The sequence below is a fragment of the Silurus aristotelis genome (assembly GCF_946808225.1).
Source record: "Silurus aristotelis genome assembly, chromosome: 5".
Lineage (NCBI taxonomy): Eukaryota > Metazoa > Chordata > Actinopteri > Siluriformes > Siluridae > Silurus > Silurus aristotelis.
Genome location: NC_139578.1, coordinates 14,620,569 through 14,645,041, shown reverse-complemented (window position 1 = coordinate 14,645,041; position 24,473 = coordinate 14,620,569). Strand labels below are relative to the sequence as shown.

The 24,473-nt window shown below is 34.0% G+C and overlaps 3 protein-coding genes and 1 long non-coding RNA gene across 9 annotated transcripts in view; 3 read left to right on the top strand and 1 right to left on the bottom strand.

Moving 5' to 3' along the window:
- The window catches only part of mus81 (MUS81 structure-specific endonuclease subunit), a 121,606-nt gene that overhangs the window by 61,171 nt on the left and 35,962 nt on the right, over nt 1-24,473 (top strand). The window lies entirely within an intron of this gene.
- On the top strand, nt 205-10,334 carry cyb5d1 (cytochrome b5 domain containing 1). The gene is made up of 4 exons (XM_083541155.1): nt 205-434; nt 899-975; nt 9,022-9,240; nt 10,002-10,334. The coding sequence occupies exons 1-4, from the start codon at nt 314-316 to the stop codon at nt 10,230-10,232; spliced, it is 648 nt and encodes a 215-aa protein (XP_083397281.1). The 5' UTR covers nt 205-313; the 3' UTR covers nt 10,233-10,334.
- LOC310726015 lies at nt 10,936-12,641 on the bottom strand. The gene is made up of 3 exons (XR_014533612.1): nt 12,168-12,641; nt 11,615-11,821; nt 10,936-11,057 (listed from the first exon to the last, which is right to left on the bottom strand). It is a non-coding gene; the product is annotated as an uncharacterized lncRNA (long non-coding RNA).
- Nucleotides 11,624-24,473, top strand: part of chd3 (chromodomain helicase DNA binding protein 3) — a gene marked incomplete at its 5' end in the record, with an annotated part of 45,852 nt that continues 33,002 nt past the window's right edge. For 4 of the 6 annotated variants that reach the window (XM_083541141.1, XM_083541139.1, XM_083541140.1 and 1 more), the window contains 18 exons: nt 11,624-11,789; nt 14,106-14,242; nt 14,366-14,536; nt 14,765-14,889; nt 14,983-15,221; nt 15,669-15,796; nt 18,309-18,438; nt 18,625-18,800; nt 20,426-20,683; nt 20,833-21,036; nt 21,241-21,458; nt 21,586-21,717; nt 21,961-22,051; nt 22,179-22,370; nt 22,847-23,047; nt 23,413-23,550; nt 23,680-23,801; nt 23,933-24,106. In XM_083541141.1, coding sequence (XP_083397267.1) covers nt 11,624-11,789; nt 14,106-14,242; nt 14,366-14,536; nt 14,765-14,889; nt 14,983-15,221; nt 15,669-15,796; nt 18,309-18,438; nt 18,625-18,800; nt 20,426-20,683; nt 20,833-21,036; nt 21,241-21,458; nt 21,586-21,717; nt 21,961-22,051; nt 22,179-22,370; nt 22,847-23,047; nt 23,413-23,550; nt 23,680-23,801; nt 23,933-24,106 — 3,002 coding nt within the window. The remainder of the gene's footprint in view (nt 11,790-14,105; nt 14,243-14,365; nt 14,537-14,764; nt 14,890-14,982; nt 15,222-15,668; nt 15,797-18,308; nt 18,439-18,624; nt 18,801-20,425; nt 20,684-20,832; nt 21,037-21,240; nt 21,459-21,585; nt 21,718-21,960; nt 22,052-22,178; nt 22,371-22,846; nt 23,048-23,412; nt 23,551-23,679; nt 23,802-23,932; nt 24,107-24,473) is intronic. The other 2 variants (XM_083541143.1, XM_083541142.1) reach the window with 1 other exon arrangement.

The window sequence follows — 24,473 nt, the reverse complement described above, 5'->3', positions numbered from 1 at the left end:
GAAGAATCAAGAATAAAATGCTGCATGTAGCTGCAGTATGGTGCAAACTTTAAGCACCAAACATTTGGATAAAGAGGTATTTTTTAACAACAGTTTTTGGTTTGAACGGTTGCTTTACTATCTTCCTGCTTTGTAAATTTCAATAGAGGAAGGTAGCGTGTGTGTGTGCGCGCGCGCCGTTTGACGCGTTGTCACAGCAACCACTGTGACAAACAGTGGAGGCGGTGTTAGCCAAAAGCTAATGTAACTTAGCTCTCTTAGTGAAGTGTGTCCTAATATTTAGCGTTAATGTTGCTTGACCAAACTTGCTACAATGCCGCGTTCAAAGTATTTTACACCGCATGAAGTGTCCGTGCACAATACAGTAGGAGACCTGTGGGTGTCGTATTTGGGTAAAGTGTACAACCTGACACCTTTGATTGAGAAACACGAAGGTAAGAGACTAAAACGAAAATCATTGACTTTATCTAAAATAGGCATAACACACAATATCGTCAAATTTTATATTAATCCCGAGTAGCTATAGAGTAGTGTTGCATCTTTATTTTAATCAGATTTATAAGAGAAAGATGTAGCTTCGAGCTCTTGAAGCGCGTGCCGTGGGAGGAGCTAAAGAGTCGCGAGCACGCGCTGCTTTTGCATAGCGATCGATTGCACGCTTTCTAGTCTTCAATGAACTATGGCTACCAATCATACATATCTGATCCATAATCGGAATCCCGAGTTTGAAATTGAACATCAATAACAACAGCCTTTAAAAGCAGCAGTAACATGGGCTGGCTGTCGCTCAGGTATTTTTAGATTTTCCGCGGAGCATCATTTGTGGCAGCTCTATCTGATCACACCTAAGTGCATGGTAATGTCCCTAGTTAACCTCATACCTGTGTTTATCTTTTAGGCGATGTACTCTTTAAACCGATTATTGAAAGTGCAGGCAAGGACATCAGTCACTGGTTTGACCCAAAAACGAAAGATGTAAGTGATATTGTAAGAACACTAAGCCTTCAATATGAAGTAAACAATTTTTAGTTAGTATCTATCTATCTATCTATCTATCTATCTATCTATCTATCTATCTATCTATCTATCTATCTATCTATCTATCTATTTTTCTGTCTTTGATCTATCTATCTATCTATCTATCTATCTATCTATCTATCTATCTATCTATCTATCTATCTATCTATCTATCTATCTATCTATCTATTTTTCTGTCTTTGATCTATCTATCTATCTATCTATCTATCTATCTATCTATCTATCTATCTATCTATCTATCTATTTTTCTGTCTTTGATCTATCTATCTATCTATCTATCTATCTATCTATCTATCTATCTATCTATCTATCTATCTATCTATCTATCTATCTATCTATCTATCTATTTTTCTGTCTTTGATCTATCTATCTATCTATCTATCTATCTATCTATCTATCTATCTATCTATCTATCTATCTATCTATCTATCTATCTATCTATCTATCTATCTATCTATCTATCAAATAGATAGATATGTCTTTTATCTATCTATCTATCTATCTATCTATCTATCTATCTATCTATCTATCTATCTATCTATCTATCTATCTATCTATCTATCTATCTATCTATTTTTCTGTCTTTGATCTATCTATCTATCTATCTATCTATCTATCTATCTATCTATCTATCTATCTATCTATCTATCTATCTATCTATCTATCTATCTATCTATTTTTCTGTCTTTGATCTATCTATCTATCTATCTATCTATCTATCTATCTATCTATCTATCTATCTATCTATCTATCTATCTATCTATCTATCTATCTATCTATTTTTCTGTCTTTGATCTATCTATCTATCTATCTATCTATCTATCTATCTATCTATCTATCTATCTATCTATCTATCTATCTATCTATCTATCTATCTATCTATCTATCTATCTATCTATTTTTCTGTCTTTGATCTATCTATCTATCTATCTATCTATCTATCTATCTATCTATCTATCTATCTATCTATCTATCTATCTATCTATCTATCTATTTTTCTGTCTTTGATCTATCTATCTATCTATCTATCTATCTATCTATCTATCTATCTATCTATCTATCTATCTATCTATCTATCTATCTATCTATCTATCTATCTATCTATCTATCTATCTATCTATTTTTCTGTCTTTGATCTATCTATCTATCTATCTATCTATCTATCTATCTATCTATCTATCTATCTATCTATCTATCTATCTATCTATCTATCTATCTATCTATCTATTTTTCTGTCTTTGATCTATCTATCTATCTATCTATCTATCTATCTATCTATCTATCTATCTATCTATCTATCTATCTATCTATCTATCTATCTATCTATCTATCTATCTATTTTTCTGTCTTTGATCTATCTATCTATCTATCTATCTATCTATCTATCTATCTATCTATCTATCTATCTATCTCTCTATCTATCTATCTATCTATCTATTTTTCTGTCTTTGATCTATCTATCTATCTATCTATCTATCTATCTATCTATCTATCTATCTATCTATCTATCTATCTATCTATCTATCTATCTATCTATCTATCTATCTATCTATCAAATAGATAGATATGTCTTTTATCTATCTATCTATCTATCTATCTATCTATCTATCTATCTATCTATCTATCTATCTATCTATCTATCTATCTATCTATCTATTTTTCTGTCTTTGATCTATCTATCTATCTATCTATCTATCTATCTATCTATCTATCTATCTATCTATCTATCTATCTATCTATCTATCTATCTATCTATCTATCTATCTATCTATCTATCTATCTATCTATTTTTCTGTCTTTGATCTATCTATCTATCTATCTATCTATCTATCTATCTATCTATCTATCTATCTATCTATCTATCTATCTATCTATCTATCTATCTATCTATTTATCTATCTATCTATCTATCTATTTTTCTGTCTTTGATCTATCTATCTATCTATCTATCTATCTATCTATCTATCTATCTATCTATCTATCTATCTATCTATCTATCTATCTATCTATCTATTTTTCTGTCTTTGATCTATCTATCTATCTATCTATCTATCTATCTATCTATCTATCTATCTATCTATCTATCTATCTATCTATCTATCTATCTATCTATCTATCTATCTATCTATTTTTCTGTCTTTGATCTTTCTATCTATCTATCTATCTATCTATCTATCTATCTATCTATCTATCTATCTATCTATCTATCTATCTATCTATCTATCTATCTATCTATCTATCTATTTTTCTGTCTTTGATCTATCTATCTATCTATCTATCTATCTATCTATCTATCTATCTATCTATCTATCTATCTATCTATCTATCTATCTATCTATTTTTCTGTCTTTGATCTATCTATCTATCTATCTATCTATCTATCTATCTATCTATCTATCTATCTATCTATCTATCTATCTATCTATCTATCTATCTATCTATCTATCTATCTATCTATTTTTCTGTCTTTGATCTATCTATCTATCTATCTATCTATCTATCTATCTATCTATCTATCTATCTATCTATCTATCTATCTATCTATCTATTTTTCTGTCTTTGATCTATCTATCTATCTATCTATCTATCTATCTATCTATCTATCTATCTATCTATCTATCTATCTATCTATCTATTTTTCTGTCTTTGATCTATCTATCTATCTATCTATCTATCTATCTATCTATCTATCTATCTATCTATCTATCTATCTATCTATCTATCTATCTATCTATCTATTTTTCTGTCTTTGATCTATCTATCTATCTATCTATCTATCTATCTATCTATCTATCTATCTATCTATCTATCTATCTATCTATCTATCTATCTATCTATCTATCTATCTATTTTTCTGTCTTTGATCTATCTATCTATCTATCTATCTATCTATCTATCTATCTATCTATCTATCTATCTATCTATCTATCTATCTATCTATCTATCTATCTATCTATCTATCTATTTTTCTGTCTTTGATCTATCTATCTATCTATCTATCTATCTATCTATCTATCTATCTATCTATCTATCTATCTATCTATCTATCTATCTATCTATCTATCTATCTATCTATCTATTTTTCTGTCTTTGATCTATCTATCTATCTATCTATCTATCTATCTATCTATCTATCTATCTATCTATCTATCTATCTATCTATCTATTTTTCTGTCTTTGATCTATCTATCTATCTATCTATCTATCTATCTATCTATCTATCTATCTATCTATCTATCTATCTATCTATCTATCTATTTTTCTGTCTTTGATCTATCTATCTATCTATCTATCTATCTATCTATCTATCTATCTATCTATCTATCTATCTATCTATCTATCTATCTATCTATCTATCTATTTTTCTGTCTTTGATCTATCTATCTATCTATCTATCTATCTATCTATCTATCTATCTATCTATCTATCTATCTATCTATCTATCTATCTATCTATCTATCAAATAGATAGATATGTCTTTTATCTATCTATCTATCTATCTATCTATCTATCTATCTATCTATCTATCTATCTATCTATCTATCTATCTATCTATCTATCTATCTATCTATCTATCTATCTATCTATTTTTCTGTCTTTGATCTATCTATCTATCTATCTATCTATCTATCTATCTATCTATCTATCTATTTTTCTGTCTTTGATCTATCTATCTATCTATCTATCTATCTATCTATCTATCTATCTATCTATCTATCTATCTATCTATCTATCTATCTATCTATCTATCTATCTATCTATTTTTCTGTCTTTGATCTATCTATCTATCTATCTATCTATCTATCTATCTATCTATCTATCTATCTATCTATCTATCTATCTATCTATCTATCTATCTATCTATCTATCTATTTTTCTGTCTTTGATCTATCTATCTATCTATCTATCTATCTATCTATCTATCTATCTATCTATCTATCTATCTATCTATCTATCTATCTATCTATCTATCTATCTATCAAATAGATAGATATGTCTTTTATCTATCTATCTATCTATCTATCTATCTATCTATCTATCTATCTATCTATCTATCTATCTATCTATCTATCTATCTATCTATCTATCTATTTTTCTGTCTTTGATCTATCTATCTATCTATCTATCTATCTATCTATCTATCTATCTATCTATCTATCTATCTATCTATCTATCTATTTTTCTGTCTTTGATCTATCTATCTATCTATCTATCTATCTATCTATCTATCTATCTATCTATCTATCTATCTATCTATCTATCTATCTATCTATCTATCTATCTATCTATCTATCTATTTTTCTGTCTTTGATCTATCTATCTATCTATCTATCTATCTATCTATCTATCTATCTATCTATCTATCTATCTATCTATCTATCTATCTATCTATCTATCTATCTATTTTTCTGTCTTTGATCTATCTATCTATCTATCTATCTATCTATCTATCTATCTATCTATCTATCTATCTATCTATCTATCTATCTATCTATCTATTTTTCTGTCTTTGATCTATCTATCTATCTATCTATCTATCTATCTATCTATCTATCTATCTATCTATCTATCTATCTATCTATCTATCTATCTATCTATCTATCTATTTTTCTGTCTTTGATCTATCTATCTATCTATCTATCTATCTATCTATCTATCTATCTATCTATCTATCTATCTATCTATCTATCTATCTATCTATCTATCTATCTATCTATCTATCTATCTATCTATTTTTCTGTCTTTGATCTATCTATCTATCTATCTATCTATCTATCTATCTATCTATCTATCTATCTATCTATCTATCTATCTATCTATCTATCTATCTATCTATCTATTTTTCTGTCTTTGATCTATCTATCTATCTATCTATCTATCTATCTATCTATCTATCTATCTATCTATCTATCTATCTATCTATCTATCTATCTATCTATCTATTTTTCTGTCTTTGATCTATCTATCTATCTATCTATCTATCTATCTATCTATCTATCTATCTATCTATCTATCTATCTATCTATCTATCTATCTATCAAATAGATAGATATGTCTTTTATCTATCTATCTATCTATCTATCTATCTATCTATCTATCTATCTATCTATCTATCTATCTATCTATCTATCTATTTTTCTGTCTTTGATCTATCTATCTATCTATCTATCTATCTATCTATCTATCTATCTATCTATCTATCTATCTATCTATCTATCTATCTATCTATCTATTTTTCTGTCTTTGATCTATCTATCTATCTATCTATCTATCTATCTATCTATCTATCTATCTATCTATCTATCTATCTATCTATCTATCTATCTATCTATCTATCTATTTTTCTGTCTTTGATCTATCTATCTATCTATCTATCTATCTATCTATCTATCTATCTATCTATCTATCTATCTATCTATCTATCTATCTATCTATCTATCTATTTTTCTGTCTTTGATCTATCTATCTATCTATCTATCTATCTATCTATCTATCTATCTATCTATCTATCTATCTATCTATCTATCTATTTTTCTGTCTTTGATCTATCTATCTATCTATCTATCTATCTATCTATCTATCTATCTATCTATCTATCTATCTATCTATCTATCTATCTATCTATCTATCTATTTTTCTGTCTTTGATCTATCTATCTATCTATCTATCTATCTATCTATCTATCTATCTATCTATCTATCTATCTATCTATCTATCTATCTATCTATCTATCTATCTATCTATCTATTTTTCTGTCTTTGATCTATCTATCTATCTATCTATCTATCTATCTATCTATCTATCTATCTATCTATCTATCTATCTATCTATCTATCTATGTATCTATCTATCTATCTATCTATCTATCTATCTATCTATCTATCTATCTATCTATCTATTTTTCTGTCTTTGATCTATCTATCTATCTATCTATCTATCTATCTATCTATCTATCTATCTATCTATCTATCTATCTATCTATCTATCTATCTATCTATCTATCTATTTTTCTGTCTTTGATCTATCTATCTATCTATCTATCTATCTATCTATCTATCTATCTATCTATCTATCTATCTATCTATCTATCTATCTATCTATCTATTTTTCTGTCTTTGATCTATCTATCTATCTATCTATCTATCTATCTATCTATCTATCTATCTATCTATCTATCTATCTATCTATCTATCTATCTATCTATCTATCTATCTATCTATTTTTCTGTCTTTGATCTATCTATCTATCTATCTATCTATCTATCTATCTATCTATCTATCTATCTATCTATCTATCTATCTATCTATCTATTTTTCTGTCTTTGATCTATCTATCTATCTATCTATCTATCTATCTATCTATCTATCTATCTATCTATCTATCTATCTATCTATCTATTTTTCTGTCTTTGATCTATCTATCTATCTATCTATCTATCTATCTATCTATCTATCTATCTATCTATCTATCTATCTATCTATCTATCTATTTTTCTGTCTTTGATCTATCTATCTATCTATCTATCTATCTATCTATCTATCTATCTATCTATCTATCTATCTATCTATCTATCTATCTATTTTTCTGTCTTTGATCTATCTATCTATCTATCTATCTATCTATCTATCTATCTATCTATCTATCTATCTATCTATCTATCTATCTATCTATCTATCTATTTTTCTGTCTTTGATCTATCTATCTATCTATCTATCTATCTATCTATCTATCTATCTATCTATCTATCTATCTATCTATCTATCTATCTATCTATCTATCTATCTATTTTTCTGTCTTTGATCTATCTATCTATCTATCTATCTATCTATCTATCTATCTATCTATCTATCTATCTATCTATCTATCTATCTATCTATCTATCTATCTATCTATCAAATAGATAGATATGTCTTTTATCTATCTATCTATCTATCTATCTATCTATCTATCTATCTATCTATCTATCTATCTATCTATCTATCTATCTATCTATCTATCTATCTATTTTTCTGTCTTTGATCTATCTATCTATCTATCTATCTATCTATCTATCTATCTATCTATCTATCTATCTATCTATCTATCTATCTATCTATCTATCTATCTATCTATTTTTCTGTCTTTGATCTATCTATCTATCTATCTATCTATCTATCTATCTATCTATCTATCTATCTATCTATCTATCTATCTATCTATCTATCTATTTTTCTGTCTTTGATCTATCTATCTATCTATCTATCTATCTATCTATCTATCTATCTATCTATCTATCTATCTATCTATCTATCTATTTTTCTGTCTTTGATCTATCTATCTATCTATCTATCTATCTATCTATCTATCTATCTATCTATCTATCTATCTGTCTGTCTGTCTGTCTGTCTGTCTGTCTGTCTGTCTGTCTGTCTGTCTGTCTGTCTGTGTACTAACTACTCACTTTATTTGGGTTCGGCCAACACTCAATAACCCCAAAGGCTGTCTTTATATAATGTCAACTTGGAAAAAAAGGATCAATCTAATTACCCCTTGAAAATACAGAAATCAAAATAAAAAATGAAATAACTGCAGCATTCTTGTACACATTTGTTTTGACAAAAGAAATTTGTACTGAGGGAGTCCATTAAATTTATTTAAGCCCCTGGCTGCAAATTGTGATACCGTCCCTACCATATGATCACTGGTTTCCATAATTTTTTTTGTTTCCAATAGGAAAATTATTCAAACGATTGAATGTCATCTTAACAGCACACATCATCATTATAAATAAACTGCAGTTTGATTCTTGTCACTATTATTTATACTCTTCTTTAGGTTCTTGGACTTTAGAATAAACCTATTTAATTAATCTGATCAATAATTAGACTAGCTAAAATGACTAACAATTGCAGCAAATATATTTACAAAATGTATATTTTACTAGTTGCTGATACTGACATCTGAAAACTGCATTTGTCTGAACTTTAAAATGTGTTTTGCCAGATTATCACCCATGTGGACCATTTAACTGGCTGTGTGAAGTATTACACCCCCAGGGGGCGCTTTTTGCATGTGCCCCCTACGTGCCCTCGCACTGACTGGGCCAATGATTTTGGGAAGCCTTGGTGGAAAGACGTGCGCTATGAAGTTGGCATTTTGACAGCCAAATCTCGCTGGATCCGCATCATCAACACCCTCACTGGCCAGGAACAGCGGCTGGAGGTAAAGTCCGATTGCACAGTTATGAGGTCTCATGCAAATGTTTTGCAGTTGCAAATCTATAATATACAAACATTGGTGCACTGATTAGTTCAGAGCTATCAGTGCATAAAAGTCAGCAATGGCTGTGTTTGCTTATGCATAAATGCCTCATGAAGCTCTTGGTTTTCTTTTGTCAAGTGGTTTAGTTGCACTGTTCTGTATTAAGCTGAAAAGAGGGCAGGATTGATTTATTTTTAGATTTTTCCCACTCTGCATCCCCCCCCCCCCATACCCAATACTACTTTTGACTTAGTTCATTTTACCCTCACTTTTCTTTCTGCATCTAATTCCTCTTTTGTTTCACAAAGAGAAATTCACTGCTGTTATGCCACTGGATGTGCAAGTGGTCCAGGCTTAGGTTCATGGTTTAATTTTGCAATCACTGACTGCAGGGTGGCCGAGCATGCTCCTGCCAAATGCTTTTTATCTCAGGCTATTCTGCTTGGTCCAAAGCCATACAGGCTCATTCCTATTGCCTTGCTTTTATGCTCTCTACATCATCTATACCCAAACACCCTCGAAACAAAATCTCCAGTACCACATGGCTATGCACCACATTTGGATCAAAATAACAATAACTCTCTTTTGTTAAATCCAGGAAGCTCTGTTTGACCTTTGTAAAGGAATTTTTGCCAATGTATTTTTATCTTGTGTTGAAAATCGTGTTGTCTATAAAATCAGGAACATGATTGCCACCTGATAACCCTTTTATTTCTGGCCAGGTATGCTCTGAGGAAACACTCAATGAGATTTTGCACCGTTACCTGAATTACAACTCTCATGCAGCGAGCTACACCTGGAAGCACAACGGTGTCAATCTGGACATGAGTAAAACCTTAAGTGAAAACGGGATTCCTGATGAAGATGAGGAACTGGATTATTGTTTGCTGGATCGTGACTTCTTTATTCCTTCCATATGTTTGTACTTCAATGATGACCTCACTGAACTCTGACCTGAGAAGGACTGTTATCATAAGTAAAATGAATGCTAATGTTGCAGCCTAAATCAAAATGATACACTCGAATAAAGTGTATGTTTTAATGCTTCATTGTAACAGAGGTGTCTATGGAGAGAAATAAATATTGTCAACCTCTTCTAAAGTGTGTTATTATTGCATTGCATTTTTCTGTTAGTTACACATACATAACATCACCAGAGTAAATGTTGGGGATTGCATCTTATTTTAATAATACTTTAATGGCGAGTTTCATCATATTATATTATTTTATGTTGGATTTTTTTGTGGTAATGCAGAATATAATTCAAGTGGATTAATTTCACAATGGTTTCACCATTCTCAAGTATCAAAAGTAAAAGTGTATTCTTTGAGAAAATAAAACCTATTTATTTCAAAGACAATAATAAGTTTGCTGTCAGCGGATTCTTCAGGAGTTTGTGTTCGGATGTTTTTTTTTTGTTTTACAATTTCCTAAATCCTGTGCAAGAAACAACTGATTTACTTTCCTCTAACACAGAATTGCATTGTCTAAAATGTGTTGTAAAAATAAATCAATATATTAATAGAGCATTAAATATTAAAAAAATAAATCATGCCAAACAAATGCCTTCAAACATGAAACAGTTAATTTTTAAGCAACATCTGATGTAAATCTGGGCATGGCTGCTGCAGAGCTCCTCTCCCCCCACCTTCTTAGCCTCCCTTCAAGTCAGACAGCCCAAGTAACGCAAAGCCTTTAGCTCCAAAATAGTTTTATCCGTCGGTGGGGGGCCTTTAAGAATATCAAGGTAGCCATGTTGGATGGATTTGTGCGGCTCTCTGCAGTGCAAAAAAGAGCGTCCGATTAAAGTGTTCACTGTCAGAAAATAAAACGCGCGCGCACACACACACACACACACACACACACACACCACAGCAGGCATGCCTGATTGGTGGATTCTTTTTTTATAAGAAGAGAAAACAACAAGTGAAAAATCCAACTTAGAATTAGACATAACACCCCCTTTACACTGGAACAATGTGAATGCTTTTGAGGAGGGAGGGGAGGGGAGGGGAGAGAGAGAGAGAGAGAGAGAGAGAGAGAGAGAGAGAGAGAGAGAGAGAGAGAAAGGAGGAGGAGGGGGGGGGGGGCGTTCTGAAATAATATAGTCAGCCATTTTTTATGTAAGGGGATTTTTCTTATTGGGGGGGTTGTTAAAAAATAAATATAAGGGCGGCCATCTTTGTTTCTCTGCCTAGTAGTGTAAAATATTCCAAAACGCCCCCCACTTTGCGTGCGTGAGTGTGTTTTTGTGTGTGTGTATGCGGATTTGAATATTAAAATAAATATTATTCAGACACTTTTTTTTCTGATCTCGAGGACGGGGGTCGCTGACCGGGATATAATGTCCTCTCCTCTCCGTTCTTGTGAGGAAGATGAGGGCATGGCGGTTAATTCCGAGGGAGGAGATTTTGATGAAGAAGACGAAGACGAGGGCGAGCTGGACGAGAACGCGAGCGACATAAACTCGCCGGCAGCGCCTCGAGAAACTGCAGCGCTAACCGCGCCAGGTACCGTGCACACACCGGAGCCCGGAGCGCGCCTGGATAAATACACACACACACTCTCACACACACACCTAGATAGATACATATATATATATATATATATATATATATATATATATATATATATATATATATATATATATATATATATATATATATATATAAATACTTTTACAACTCCGTGCATGAATAACAGCGCAACATCTGTAGCCACAGCAGCCTGTCCTGCTCGTCCTGCTCGCCAGCGCCAGTGTATTCACAACAGAAAAAATGTGCATGAAGTTTAGAGTTTAACCAAAGTTTAGCAGGCGCATTTTCTGACCCGTGCACATCTCATCTTCCTTTTCCAAAGCAAAAAATAAAGCACTGATATTCTTTTACCTATGAACGATTAAGCCTCATATGCATATACGCCAATAGAAGAAACCTGCGCATAAACCTGAAAGTGGAATGCAGGCATGGAGAGAAGCTCGCGGCTGATTGAATGAGTGAGTGAGTGAGTGGTGTTGTGACAGAATGTAAATAAACGTGACCCGACCCACTGTCACTTTACACAACACACACACACACACCCCTAACATTACATGGATTTATCTACAACACTGCACTTTTCTCAGGGCTTTCACTTCCTGGATTGGGTTGGTTTTTACAAAACTGCATAGCTTGCATCAGCTGTTAAACACTGTCATGAAGGCAATAAATGTTGCAGCAAAAAAAAGAATAAGCACACAGAAAGCAGGGGAATAACACTGTGACATGTGATGTCACCCAGGAGAAGTTGCTCTACAATGGGATCTTGTTTCTTCATTATCCTATTGACGAGAATTCAATGGGTTTAAAAAATAAATATTATGTATATATGTTAAAGTATTTTTGTTCGCAGCGCCTACAGGACATGTGGGACGTTTGGAGTTTGAAAAGCCGTAGGCCTTTGCTTTCAGTGCAGCGAGTGTGTGTGTGTGTGTGTGTGTGTGTGTGTGTGTCACTCAAACGAGCGCCTGAATCAATTAAAGCACGCTCCCCCGTGTCCCCCCTGCGGCCCCTGGAGACCCAGCGGCAGCGGCGGCTGTGTCGTGTCCCTCGAGTGCGAGCTTAGCCGCGTGAGGAGGGAGGGAAAACCCGCGGCCTGCACATCCCCGGGTCCCGCGTGCGCGGTGCTGCCGCCTCTGGCTGCGCGAGGCCAGCTTGGGCATGGAAAAAGAAACCCGCTCCTCACGCGTGCGCTGCGTCTAACGACAAAAAAAGGGGGGGAAAAGGACAAAAAGGCGTTATACGAAAATCTAATTGATCCGAATACAATGGCGGACGCAGCTCGATGCTCTTTTTTCCTTCCCGCCACGACCGACAAGAGCAGGCGTTGAGCCTTTGTGATTACTTCCCCCCCCCTAAAAACGAATTAATTGCTAAAAAAATAATTTGAGCAAGCCAAAGTAGAAATCATTTTAATGTACGACAATTAGGAACACAAAAGAAATGCCAACCCATCACTTATAAATTATAGAAAATAAAATATTTATCACTTGAAATTCAATCGCCCTATTTATCAGTTATTGGGATCAAAATATCTGCTTCCCTTTACTTAGTTTTGGACAAAGTTACATAAATTAATATCCAGAGTTTATTTTCAAATAGAGAGTAAACTGTTACGCCATACAGTGAAATTCTAAATCCTACAAGCAGACAAGGCGTAGATTACAAACATAAAGACAAAACATAAATATAAAATGTACAAAGTTATGATACAGTTATAATGCAAATGCAATAAACAGAAGTATACAAATGTATAAAGTGTGGAGTGTGCAATATAAACATACAAAGACATGTGCAGTGTGTGTATAGATAGATAGATAGATAGATAGATAGATAGATAGATAGATAGATAGATAGATAGATAGATAGATAGATGTGTTTTAAAAGTTTTTCTTAGAGCAGTATAAAATTAGATTACATCGTCTTTGCTATCATCAGGATTATACTCTTCTGTGATTTACACCTCCATTAAATTTGAGCACTTGAGCTCATGTCAGGTTAAACAACTTAAAATGAACTTGTTAACCCTGACAGCTTAGGGCAGGTCAGAGGTCGAGTAAGTGAGTGACACTGATGCTGTCTACTCTATCACCCCCACTATGCTCTAATTGTCCAAGCCATTGTCAAGCCTAATTGCTTTGGAATGCTTTTGAAAGGATCATTTTCAGCCTGCTTTGAGGATTATTGTCAGCCCTGTTTAGTCATCACTCAGTTCTGTGGCCCCCTTAGCCCTCTATTCCATTCTTGACACACATACACAAACATACACATCTGTGTTCTCTTTTTCAGATGATGTTGAGGATGGTGGAGAAACATCAGACAGGGAAAGCATGGGAAAGAAGAAAAGAGGTCCAAAAAAGAAGAAGGAAACTAAGAAGAAAGACAAAGACAGCAAGACCACCAAAGCACGCAAGCGCAAAAAAATTGTATGTCGCTCCATCTAGGATTATGTTCTTTAACAAATTTCATATAAATATTGTGTGTTTTTTTTACTTAATTTATATTTTTTGTCACTTGTCAAGTCTTAAGTTTGCACTTCTGTGTCCCAGGACAGTGATATAGAAAGAGACTCGGAACAGGACTATGGTGTAAACTCAGACAGTGCGGTCAGTGATTATGGAGAGAAAAAGAAGAAAAAGAAGCATAAAATCAAGAAAGAAAAGAAGACCAAGAAAAAGAAGAAAGATGATGATGACAGTACACATGAAGAGACCACAAAAGTAAGACAGCTGTCTGAATTCTGAAATGCTTTAAGATTTCCTAGCTGCAGTATATCTATTATTTTACACTTTAGATGACCATATATGCTAGATGTTGTACCTTGTAGCATTCTAAATTTGAATAAAGATAGCTGCTTTTATGCAGGTCAAATTTAAAAATGAGACTCTTTTATTTTAGGAAGAGACTCTTGTTTTTATGATTATTGTTTGGTTATATGTTTCTTTCAGCCAGTAGAACTAAAGACATCTGCTCAGTTGGCAAAAGACTGGGGTCTGGAGGATGTGGATCATACTTTCACAGAGGAGGACTATCGCACACTAACCAACTACAAGGCCTTTAGCCAGTTTATGAGGTACTGCAACAACTAGGGTTAATTTGACATTTAAATGCTCCACATGCATCAGAATGTAATAAGGATGACTGGTGTCTATGATTTCTTGTGCAGGCCTATGATAGCTAAGAAGAACCCTAAGATCCCTATGTCTAAAATGATGACCATTCTGGGAGCGAAGTGGAGAGAGTTCAGCTCCAATAACCCCTTCAAAGGTTCAGCAGCCGCTATTGCGGCTGCAGCAGCCGCCGCCGCGGCAGCCGTTGCTGAGCAGGTCTCCGCGGCAACCGCCTCTCCTGAGCCGCCCCCTCAGCCACCCCCACTACGCAAGGCCAAGACCAAAGAAGGGAAAGGTAAGGGGCTAAGAGGAGGAGAGTGCATGGTGCATAGTGTGTGTGTGTGTGTGTGTGTGTGTGTGTGTGTGTGTGTGTGTGTGTGTGTGTGTCCAGGTGTGCAAAATTGAGATACCTCTGAAAAGTTACTGAAATATTACAAAACTTTAACATTGCTAACCAAAATATTCTGGGCATATTTTCTATAATTAAATGTAATTTCTAAATATATGAAAGATTGTGACAAATAGATATATTTATGTCAGAGAAAGTATATTTAAAATTCTATTCCACCATGTAAAATGTGCAATTTAGAACACAACATGATGTTTTTCAAATCTTTTTCCGATCTCTTCTGAAGTAAAGGTATAAAGCACATTACTCTTTTATTGGAAAGCAGCAAGCCGTTATATTTGTATGAATGCTTTCAGTGTGTGTAGTTTGCTGTCCTGTGTTGGTGTGTGACAGGCCCTGGTTATAAGAAGCGCAGCAAGAGTCTACGCGCTGCTGACAAAAAGAAGCCCAAACCTAAGAAAATGGCTCCCCTTCGAATAAAACTGGGAGCTCTGGGGAACAAGCGCAAGAAGAGCAGCTCGGTGAGAATAAATGCTGGTCACATGGTTTGTGTTACTGATGAGTTGATTCTATAGTAAATCTGAAAAATTTCAGCAAGCTTGTATCTGTACATTTATAACGGTGATTTATTTGAACAAATAAGTATGAGCAAACATTTCTTATATGTAAAAGTGCAATGGTGGATTTTACAGGTACAGATAGCTACAGTAGGTTGGAACGGACTTGCTGAAAACCGAATGAATAATCAACCGATAGTTTTTAAAACGGGTACTGGATTATAAAAAACAAACATAACACTCCATGTAAAATAGTACAAAAATGTATTACAAAAATATTTTATTTCAAAAATAAAAAAAACAGAACAGAATCATGAAAATGTGCTAAATTAAATAAATATGAATATGTTAATTATTTAAATAAATATTGAGGAAAATAAAAGAGATGCATTCAAACTAAAACAAAAAGTTACACTCCAAAGAAATAAAAAACAGTTTCATTCAAAATACTATTAAACTGTATACTAAGTACTGTATAACGAAACCCTGAAAAATTATAGGTATGTTTTTTCCTGAAAGCCGATCAATCAACAATCAACAATCAACGTTTTTTTTCGGATAGTTCCAGCAATCGACTATCTGTGCCTATTAATCAGCAAAACTGATGAATTGGTCACCTTCTAGTTTTTATATATATATATATATATATATATATATATATATATATATATATATATATATATATATATATATATATATATATATATACATATATATATATATATATATATAGGTAACTCCAGAAAAATTGGCACCATTGAAGAAAATATTTATGCATATTACTTATATTTATAAGAAAAAAAATTCTAAATATATAGCACAATATTTTTCTAGCTATTTTTTATATTTCGCTGGCAAAAGTTTTGAAATTATTTCCAGCATTGAACAATAAAGGCAAAAACATTTTTGAGCTGCTGTAAGTCTAGAAAAAAAGCAAAAAGGTGATTCTGTAATTTTTGCTTGGAACACACTAATTAGGAGAGGGAGAAAGCGTGTGAAAGTGTATGGAAACATAAAGTAAAAGAGTAAAAGCATACAATATTTAACTATTAAACATTTGGTTCTCTAATTTGTCTGTAATTAGTTGAAGTAGGTGAGTTGCTGTATAGTCATTTATTTTGGCCAAGAGTGAATAATTCAAGTTCTCTGCTTGTTTAATTTGTGTCTTTTAACTCTGAAGTGAGGTTTAGTCTGAATGCTGCACTGCATCTGAGATGTGATAAAATTTTTTTTTACCAAAATTTAACCAAATACACAAATTAACAATATACAGGGGAATCACAGACTGTTTATAAAAAACAATGGAAAATCCAGCAGTGATCATATTTTTGTCTACATTGTATTGTCAATCTTCAGGATTGACAAGAGTAACAGTGAATGTCAACTTCTTACATTTAATCCCATCCAGTTGACACAATCTAGCATTAAGAAACTAGGCAAAAGGTTTGTTCTGTAGATTATGCACTGTTTATACTGTAAATGGGTAATTGAGCACAGTTACGCTGCAGCGGTTGAGGGAAGCATTGCTTCTTTATCAAGCAGTCACAGTAAAAGCAACTGCTAACTAGCTGATGATGGCCAAAAATTGTTCTCCTGTTGGTACTAAACAACTATGTTGTTTTTTGTTTTTTGATATACAAAAAAATAATATACTATGTCACTAATTTTATTACAATTTAAAGACACCACTTTGTGCACATTTAAATGATGCAGCTTTAAATTCTGAAAATCAGTTTTCAGATGAAATCATATGGTGGAAAACAACCCACGTCATAAATTATTAGTCTGCAGGTGTTTTGTAATAGCGCTTTATATCAGGGGAATTCCAAAATCTTACATTGTAGATGTAAAACAGGTGCAAAAAATTTTCAGTCCTGGAAAATGTTCTGGCCTCCTACACAGACAGGTAACGCTGTAAGAGATTATGAAGAAGCCAGAGACCGCAGTTTCAGAATGGCTTGGTGTAATGTATTTTATGATTAGGTGTTCAAATGTCAAAATCTATTAACGGCTAGCTTTTTATGTACATGTTTTTTAAAAACGGGTGCAAGAAAGACACATAAGGGCAACTTCCTGCAGCAGCACAAGCTCTACTGAAAAATTGTGGTTTGATTTGCAGATCCCATATTCAAAGCTAGACATATACTGTATGGCATTAAGAGTTTAAATAATTCTGGAGATTATTATCCCCAGAGATGGCTTCACCAAATATTAATTGCATTCTTTTAAGAAAAAAAAATATATGAAATTGTATATTATATATTAATAGAGATACATAACCCTATAAGGTAAAGGATGAACTCTTACTCATTGCTTGTTTGTTGATGTATTTCTGCGCTAATGAAGGGATGAAAGGTGGCAATAATTTTGTAGTTGACCGTGTGATCAATTAAAAACCATGATAATGACTAAAGCAGGAAAACAATTCATTATGTTTTTTATTATGATGTATTGGTGTGTATGTGTTTTAACGTAGAGCGAAGATGTGGAGGATGATGACTCTGAGCAGGAAAACTCGAGCGTTCACAGCTCATCAGTACGCTCAGACAGCTCTGGCCGGGTGAAAAAGAACAAGCGAGGTCGGCCAGCAAAGAAGAAGAAAAAGGGTGGGTGAAATTTTTTGTTAACTGTGCTCCAGTGACCTATTAGAACATCCTCTGTTTAGGCTGGATTTTTTTTATTGGGTACCCTAAAATTCCCCAAATGTGAGGTGCCATGAGGTTCAGATGTCAACAGATTCATGCTTTTGGTTGTTTGTTGTGTGACCTCTCTTATATGTCTATCTCTGTCAGTGCTGGGAGATGAAGAAGGTGATGGCTATGAGACAGATCATCAGGACTACTGTGAGGTCTGTCAACAGGGAGGGGAGATCATCTTGTGTGACACATGTCCCAGAGCATATCACCTAGTATGTCTAGAGCCCGAGCTGGAGAAAGCTCCTGAGGGCAAGTGGAGCTGCCCACACTGCGTGAGTCACCATGAAACGCTTAAGCTTTTTTAAAGCAAGAAGCAACAGATTCATATATTATAGTTCGAAACCTGAGTCTTTATATACTGCAAGTGCAGTGGTGCGTGTTTTGATTGGAAATTCCTTTTTAATGTTGGGGCACCACATTGGATCAGCCATGTAATCTGCAGTGAGGTAGACCTGCTATATCTAAGGTCACCACAGACTTTCAAGCTAGTGTCTCTCCTTGCAAAATTTTAAAACTGTGTATAAATCTGGTTCTTTCCAAATCTTTTGGTGCTAAATAGGAGGCACACAATTATGAAATTTTTTGCCAAGGTTGGAGTGAAAGAAATCAAGTAGACTGCACAAAAGGACACTGATTATCATTTGGGATAAACTGGAATGCCGACAACACTCAAGTCCTTGTGCATAATTGCATAATAAATAATCTTCTTGTTGAATGGGCACAAATCTCCTTCAAAATCTAGTGGAAATCGTTCACACGGTGGTTATTATAATAACAATGATTGAATAAATATAAAATATAATAGTTGAAAAGAAAACAGTACAGGTGTTTACAGCAAAAAAAAAAAATGGTTAGAAAAGAAAACCCTATTATACATTATAACGTTTACCCAGGTTGACTGCATTATTTTATGATTTGGGCTGGTTTATTGAAATAAATGAATTCTCATTGTGTTAAGGCATTGATTTTCAAATATTATACAGTCTTCAATTAGGAAACTATAATAAATTAATTATTTATTACAAATTATATATATATATATATATATATATATATATATATATATATATATATATATATATATATATATATATATATATATATATATTCATTTGTTAAGGCACCATTATTCCAACAAAACTTCTGTTCGACCATTTTTATCATAAATATAAATAAATATAAAAGAGGCAAAAATGTAAACCTCCAACACAACACACATTTATTCATGACGTGCTTTCTTCACTTATATATAAAATATATATATTTGAAAAAAGAAATGTATTTATTTTGTATTTAAAAAAATACTTTTTAATCACTTAACATTAACCGATGCACCAAGTCTCAAACCAGGCACTAAAAACCCCCATGATTCTTTTTATTCTTCTTCTTTATTGGTGGTTCACATTCTTAAGTAGAGAATTACTGCATTCACTGTGGTAATGTAGAGACTTATATATCTCTATTCCCCAGACCAAAAAAAACGCAATGGTGCACACATCCGGCAATTAAAACTGTCTGGGTGGAAACATAGCAAAAGTATATATATATATATATATAATCTGGTTTATTTTTTAATGTTTGAGTCTTAATTTAACTTCAGCAGACAATTTACTGTATAACACAGGGGTCACACTAAGGTGAGGTTAGTGTGCTTAAGTAAGAGAAAAGTAAAAAAATACACTTCTCAGGCCAGTTTTGTATAGTTCTATGTATGTTTTTATAGTTCTTTTATATGAAAAATTATGAAAAATGTATTAGTACTAAACATTTAAGACCCACACGTATATAAAATTGTACAGAATTTAAAATGTATTCCTCAATCTCTCAGTTTTGTTACTTAGGTTTTGTATTTAAATTTGACGGAGACACTGTAAATCTGTGGTGTGCTTTCGGCTAGGAGAAAGAAGGGATTCAGTGGGAGGCGAAAGAAGAAGACTTTGAGGAGTTTGAGGAAGAGTGTGATGATGGAGGGGTGGTGGAGCCAGGACCAGGAGGAGAGGAAGAGGAGGATGACCATATGGAGTTCTGCCGAGTCTGTAAAGATGGAGGGGAGCTGCTTTGCTGTGACTCCTGCCCTTCCTCTTATCACATACACTGCCTCAACCCCCCACTGCCTGAAATACCCAACGGAGAGTGGCTCTGCCCCAGATGTACAGTAAGTTCCAAAAAAAACAGAAAATATTGAATTGGACCAAACTGCTACAAAACCAGATGATTTTATTATATGGCAAAAATAATGAATTTGGAGATCATAAATTTGATCATATGGTCTGTCATTGTTCAACTTTGCTGTCGATTTCATAGTGTCCACCAATTAAAGGGCGAGTGCAGAAGATCCTACACTGGAGATGGGGCGAACCTCCGCCCCCTGTACCAGTTCCTCCACCCCCAGATGCACCACCTGATGCTCCACCCCCACCTCCAATGAAAGGCCGGCCAGAGAGAGAGTTCTTTGTGAAGTTGGCAGGACAGTCCTACTGGCACTGTACATGGATCACTGAACTTCAGGTGCGCGTATACATGTGCTAATGAGAAATTGAAAGACTGAGAACTGAAAAAAGAGTCTTTACATCTTATCACATATATTATATAATATATTAGATGGATAAAAAGACAGACACACAGATAGATAGATTAAAGATGTTAAAGAAAATTTTTCACTTAAAAACAAAGTCAGCATCTTTTCCCTTTTTCTTAATCTTATGTCCTCAGCTGGAGATCTTTCATTCTGTGATGTTCCGTAACTACCAGCGGAAGACTGACATGGATGAGCCACCTAGTCTGGACTATGGCTCTGGAGGAGAAGAGGATTCTGGGAAAAGTGAGAAACGACGGGCCAAAGACCCTCAATACGCTATCTTAGAGGAGAAATACTACCGCTACGGCATTAAACCAGAATGGATGATGGTACACAGAATAATTAACCACAGGTGAGTTTTGTTGTAGGTAGTGAAATATGATGGCTGTTGCGTTTATATGCTGATGCATGAAAAAATGTTTATTAAATGACTTCTTCCAATGTTGTTTTCATGTTTGTGTTTCATGTGTGTCCTTCAGTGTGGATAAAAAGGGGAACTACCACTACCTGGTGAAGTGGAGAGATTTAACTTATGATCAGTGTACATGGGAAAGCGATGATTTGGATATCCCAGAGTTTGGCATCCATAAGGCAGCTTACTGGAGACACAGGTACAACTGAACAAAAAAACAACAACCATTTTTCAAGCCTCCTATAAAGACCACTCACATCTTTTACTTGTGCATTTTGTGACCAAGGGTGGATGGAGAGATGGATAGATAGACTGATCAATCGCTTTTTCCCAGAGGGAACTTCACAGAGATAGTTGAGCCAGTGAGGAGTGTGTATATATTTTGTATTTTGTAAAAAAAAAAAAAAAACCTTAGATACTAAACCTCTCATTTGTCTCATAGAGAGGAGGTGATGAAAGAGGACCCAGACAAGCCAAGGAAGATGAGGAGAAAAGAGGAGAATGATGAAGCTCCTGGCACACCCGTTAATGATGTGAGTATGAGCCATTGGCAGAGTCATGCTGCTTCCTCATTTTTTTCAGCTATACTCAATTTTTAATGATGAATTATTATTAAACACATTTGTTAATTAAAAAACCTCTCCTTCATAACTCACCCAGCCCACAATAAAGTACGAGGAGCAACCAGACTTTGTGACAGTCACAGGTGGAACTTTGCACCTCTACCAACTGGAAGGCCTCAACTGGCTGCGCTTCTCCTGGGCTCAGGGTACCGATACAATCCTGGCTGACGAGATGGGCCTGGGCAAGACAATACAGACCATAGTCTTTCTCTACTCACTCTTTAAAGAGGTGTGTGTTCCATGCCGTCTTTCATATCATTTTTTCATAATGAATTTGGAAAAATTTGTTGCATCAAATTATTATGGTCTGGGGGGAATGTTTTCTGTGTAAAATTTAGACAGAAGTCACAGAACAACTCAAAGTACAGACTGCATGCACTCCAATTAAGTTTTCTTAGCAATTAAAAATACCTTGTGTATAGACAAATTAACAATTTTTATTAGATAAAAAAGATAAATATGCATATTCAACTGATTTTTTTTATATTTGTTTTTATTTTATGCAAAAAGAACAAATGAAAATGAAAAAAAAACTACATTTTTATTACATTTCAGTATCAGTTTCTATAAGTCGGTTTAATCATTATTTTCTATTATTATTTCCTTTTTCTTTTCTTTATTAAAGAGAATTTTTCGCATTTTATAATTCAATCTCCAGTCTCATTTAGAGTTTTTGTGTCTTGGCTTCCTCTTATTACTGTTCAGGGTCACACCAAGGGACCGTTCCTGGTTAGCGCCCCACTCTCCACCATCATCAACTGGGAGCGGGAGTTTGAGATGTGGGCTCCAGATTTTTATGTGGTCACATACACCGGAGACAAAGACAGTAGAGCTATCATCCGTGAGAATGAGTTCTCCTTTGACGATACTGCCGTGAAAGGAGGAAAAAAGACCTTCAAACTGAGGGTGAGAATGATAGGAAAAAGAATGTGAAGCCTAGTTTAAGCCTACTTTAAGTTCATCTTTTGAATTTCCTGTTTAACCTGATGTTTGCTGCTTTAAGCAGATGCATGACTCAGAAAGGTCTGAGATATTTGGCAGGTGTTTGCTAAACCCAAACAGTCTGCTATTAATTCAGCAATAAATTATATTTATACAAATACATGAGGTAATCTAATGATTTTTTCAACAGTTAAGGAGGTCAAATTGGTAGAGGATAGATCAAGAACATAAAAAGATTTTAGAAAAGGACACTACTAATAATAAACATGACGTTTAGTAGCGGAGGTGAAATGTACGACTCGTTTTTTTTTTTTTAATCTATATCCCAGAGAGAGGCTCCAATTAAATTCCATGTGTTGCTGACATCCTACGAGCTGGTGACTATTGACCAGACTGCCCTGAAATCTATCGACTGGGCCTGTCTGGTAGTGGACGAAGCTCACCGGCTCAAAAATAATCAGTCCAAGGTACCTGCATTTGAGTGCACGTGTGTAGGAGGGTACATCGCATAGATTTTATTAATCTTTAGGGTTATAAAAATTCAGCCAAAGAATAAAAATCCTGATGAAAATGCTGAAGTGTGTGTGTCTTGTCAGTTTTTCAGGCGGTTAAATGACTATAAGATTGATCATAAGCTGCTGCTAACAGGCACGCCCCTTCAGAACAACCTGGAAGAGCTTTTTCACCTGCTTAACTTCCTCACGCCAAACCGCTTCAAGTGAGACCAAGCACGTTTCTTACACACACACACACACACACACACACACACACACACACACACACACACACACACACACAAATACACACATTCATACATTTCATTGTGTCTCTCTGTCTCTGTGTCTGAAGTAATCTGGATGGATTTCTGGAGGAGTTTGCAGACATCTCCAAAGAGGACCAGATAAAGAAGCTGCATGATCTGCTGGGGCCGCACATGCTGAGGCGGCTCAAGGCGGATGTGTTTAAGAACATGCCGGCTAAAACGGAGCTCATTGTGCGTGTGGAGCTAAGCCCTATGCAGAAGTGAGCAAACCGTGAAATACAAAGGGGTGTGGGTCTGTAGAGTTAAACAAGTTAGGATGAGATTTTCTATTATCATGTGCAGACTCAACATTTGAAATGCTCTGTGGTATAAGAAAATATTGTACAACATTGACACCATTAAAATGAGGAAAATCTAGGACCAATGTCATTTTCTGCACCACAGACCAGTTTTTCAGGGGGGCTCAGGCTTGTCGAGGGTCTTAACTAAACACAATAACGTGCATATGAGTAGTATACATTTTATATGATTTAATTACTAATTTAATTACTATGTATATAATTAAAAAAAAGGAACTTAACTCACTACAATCCAGAATTGAAGAGAGCTTAATGTAATGATGCATGC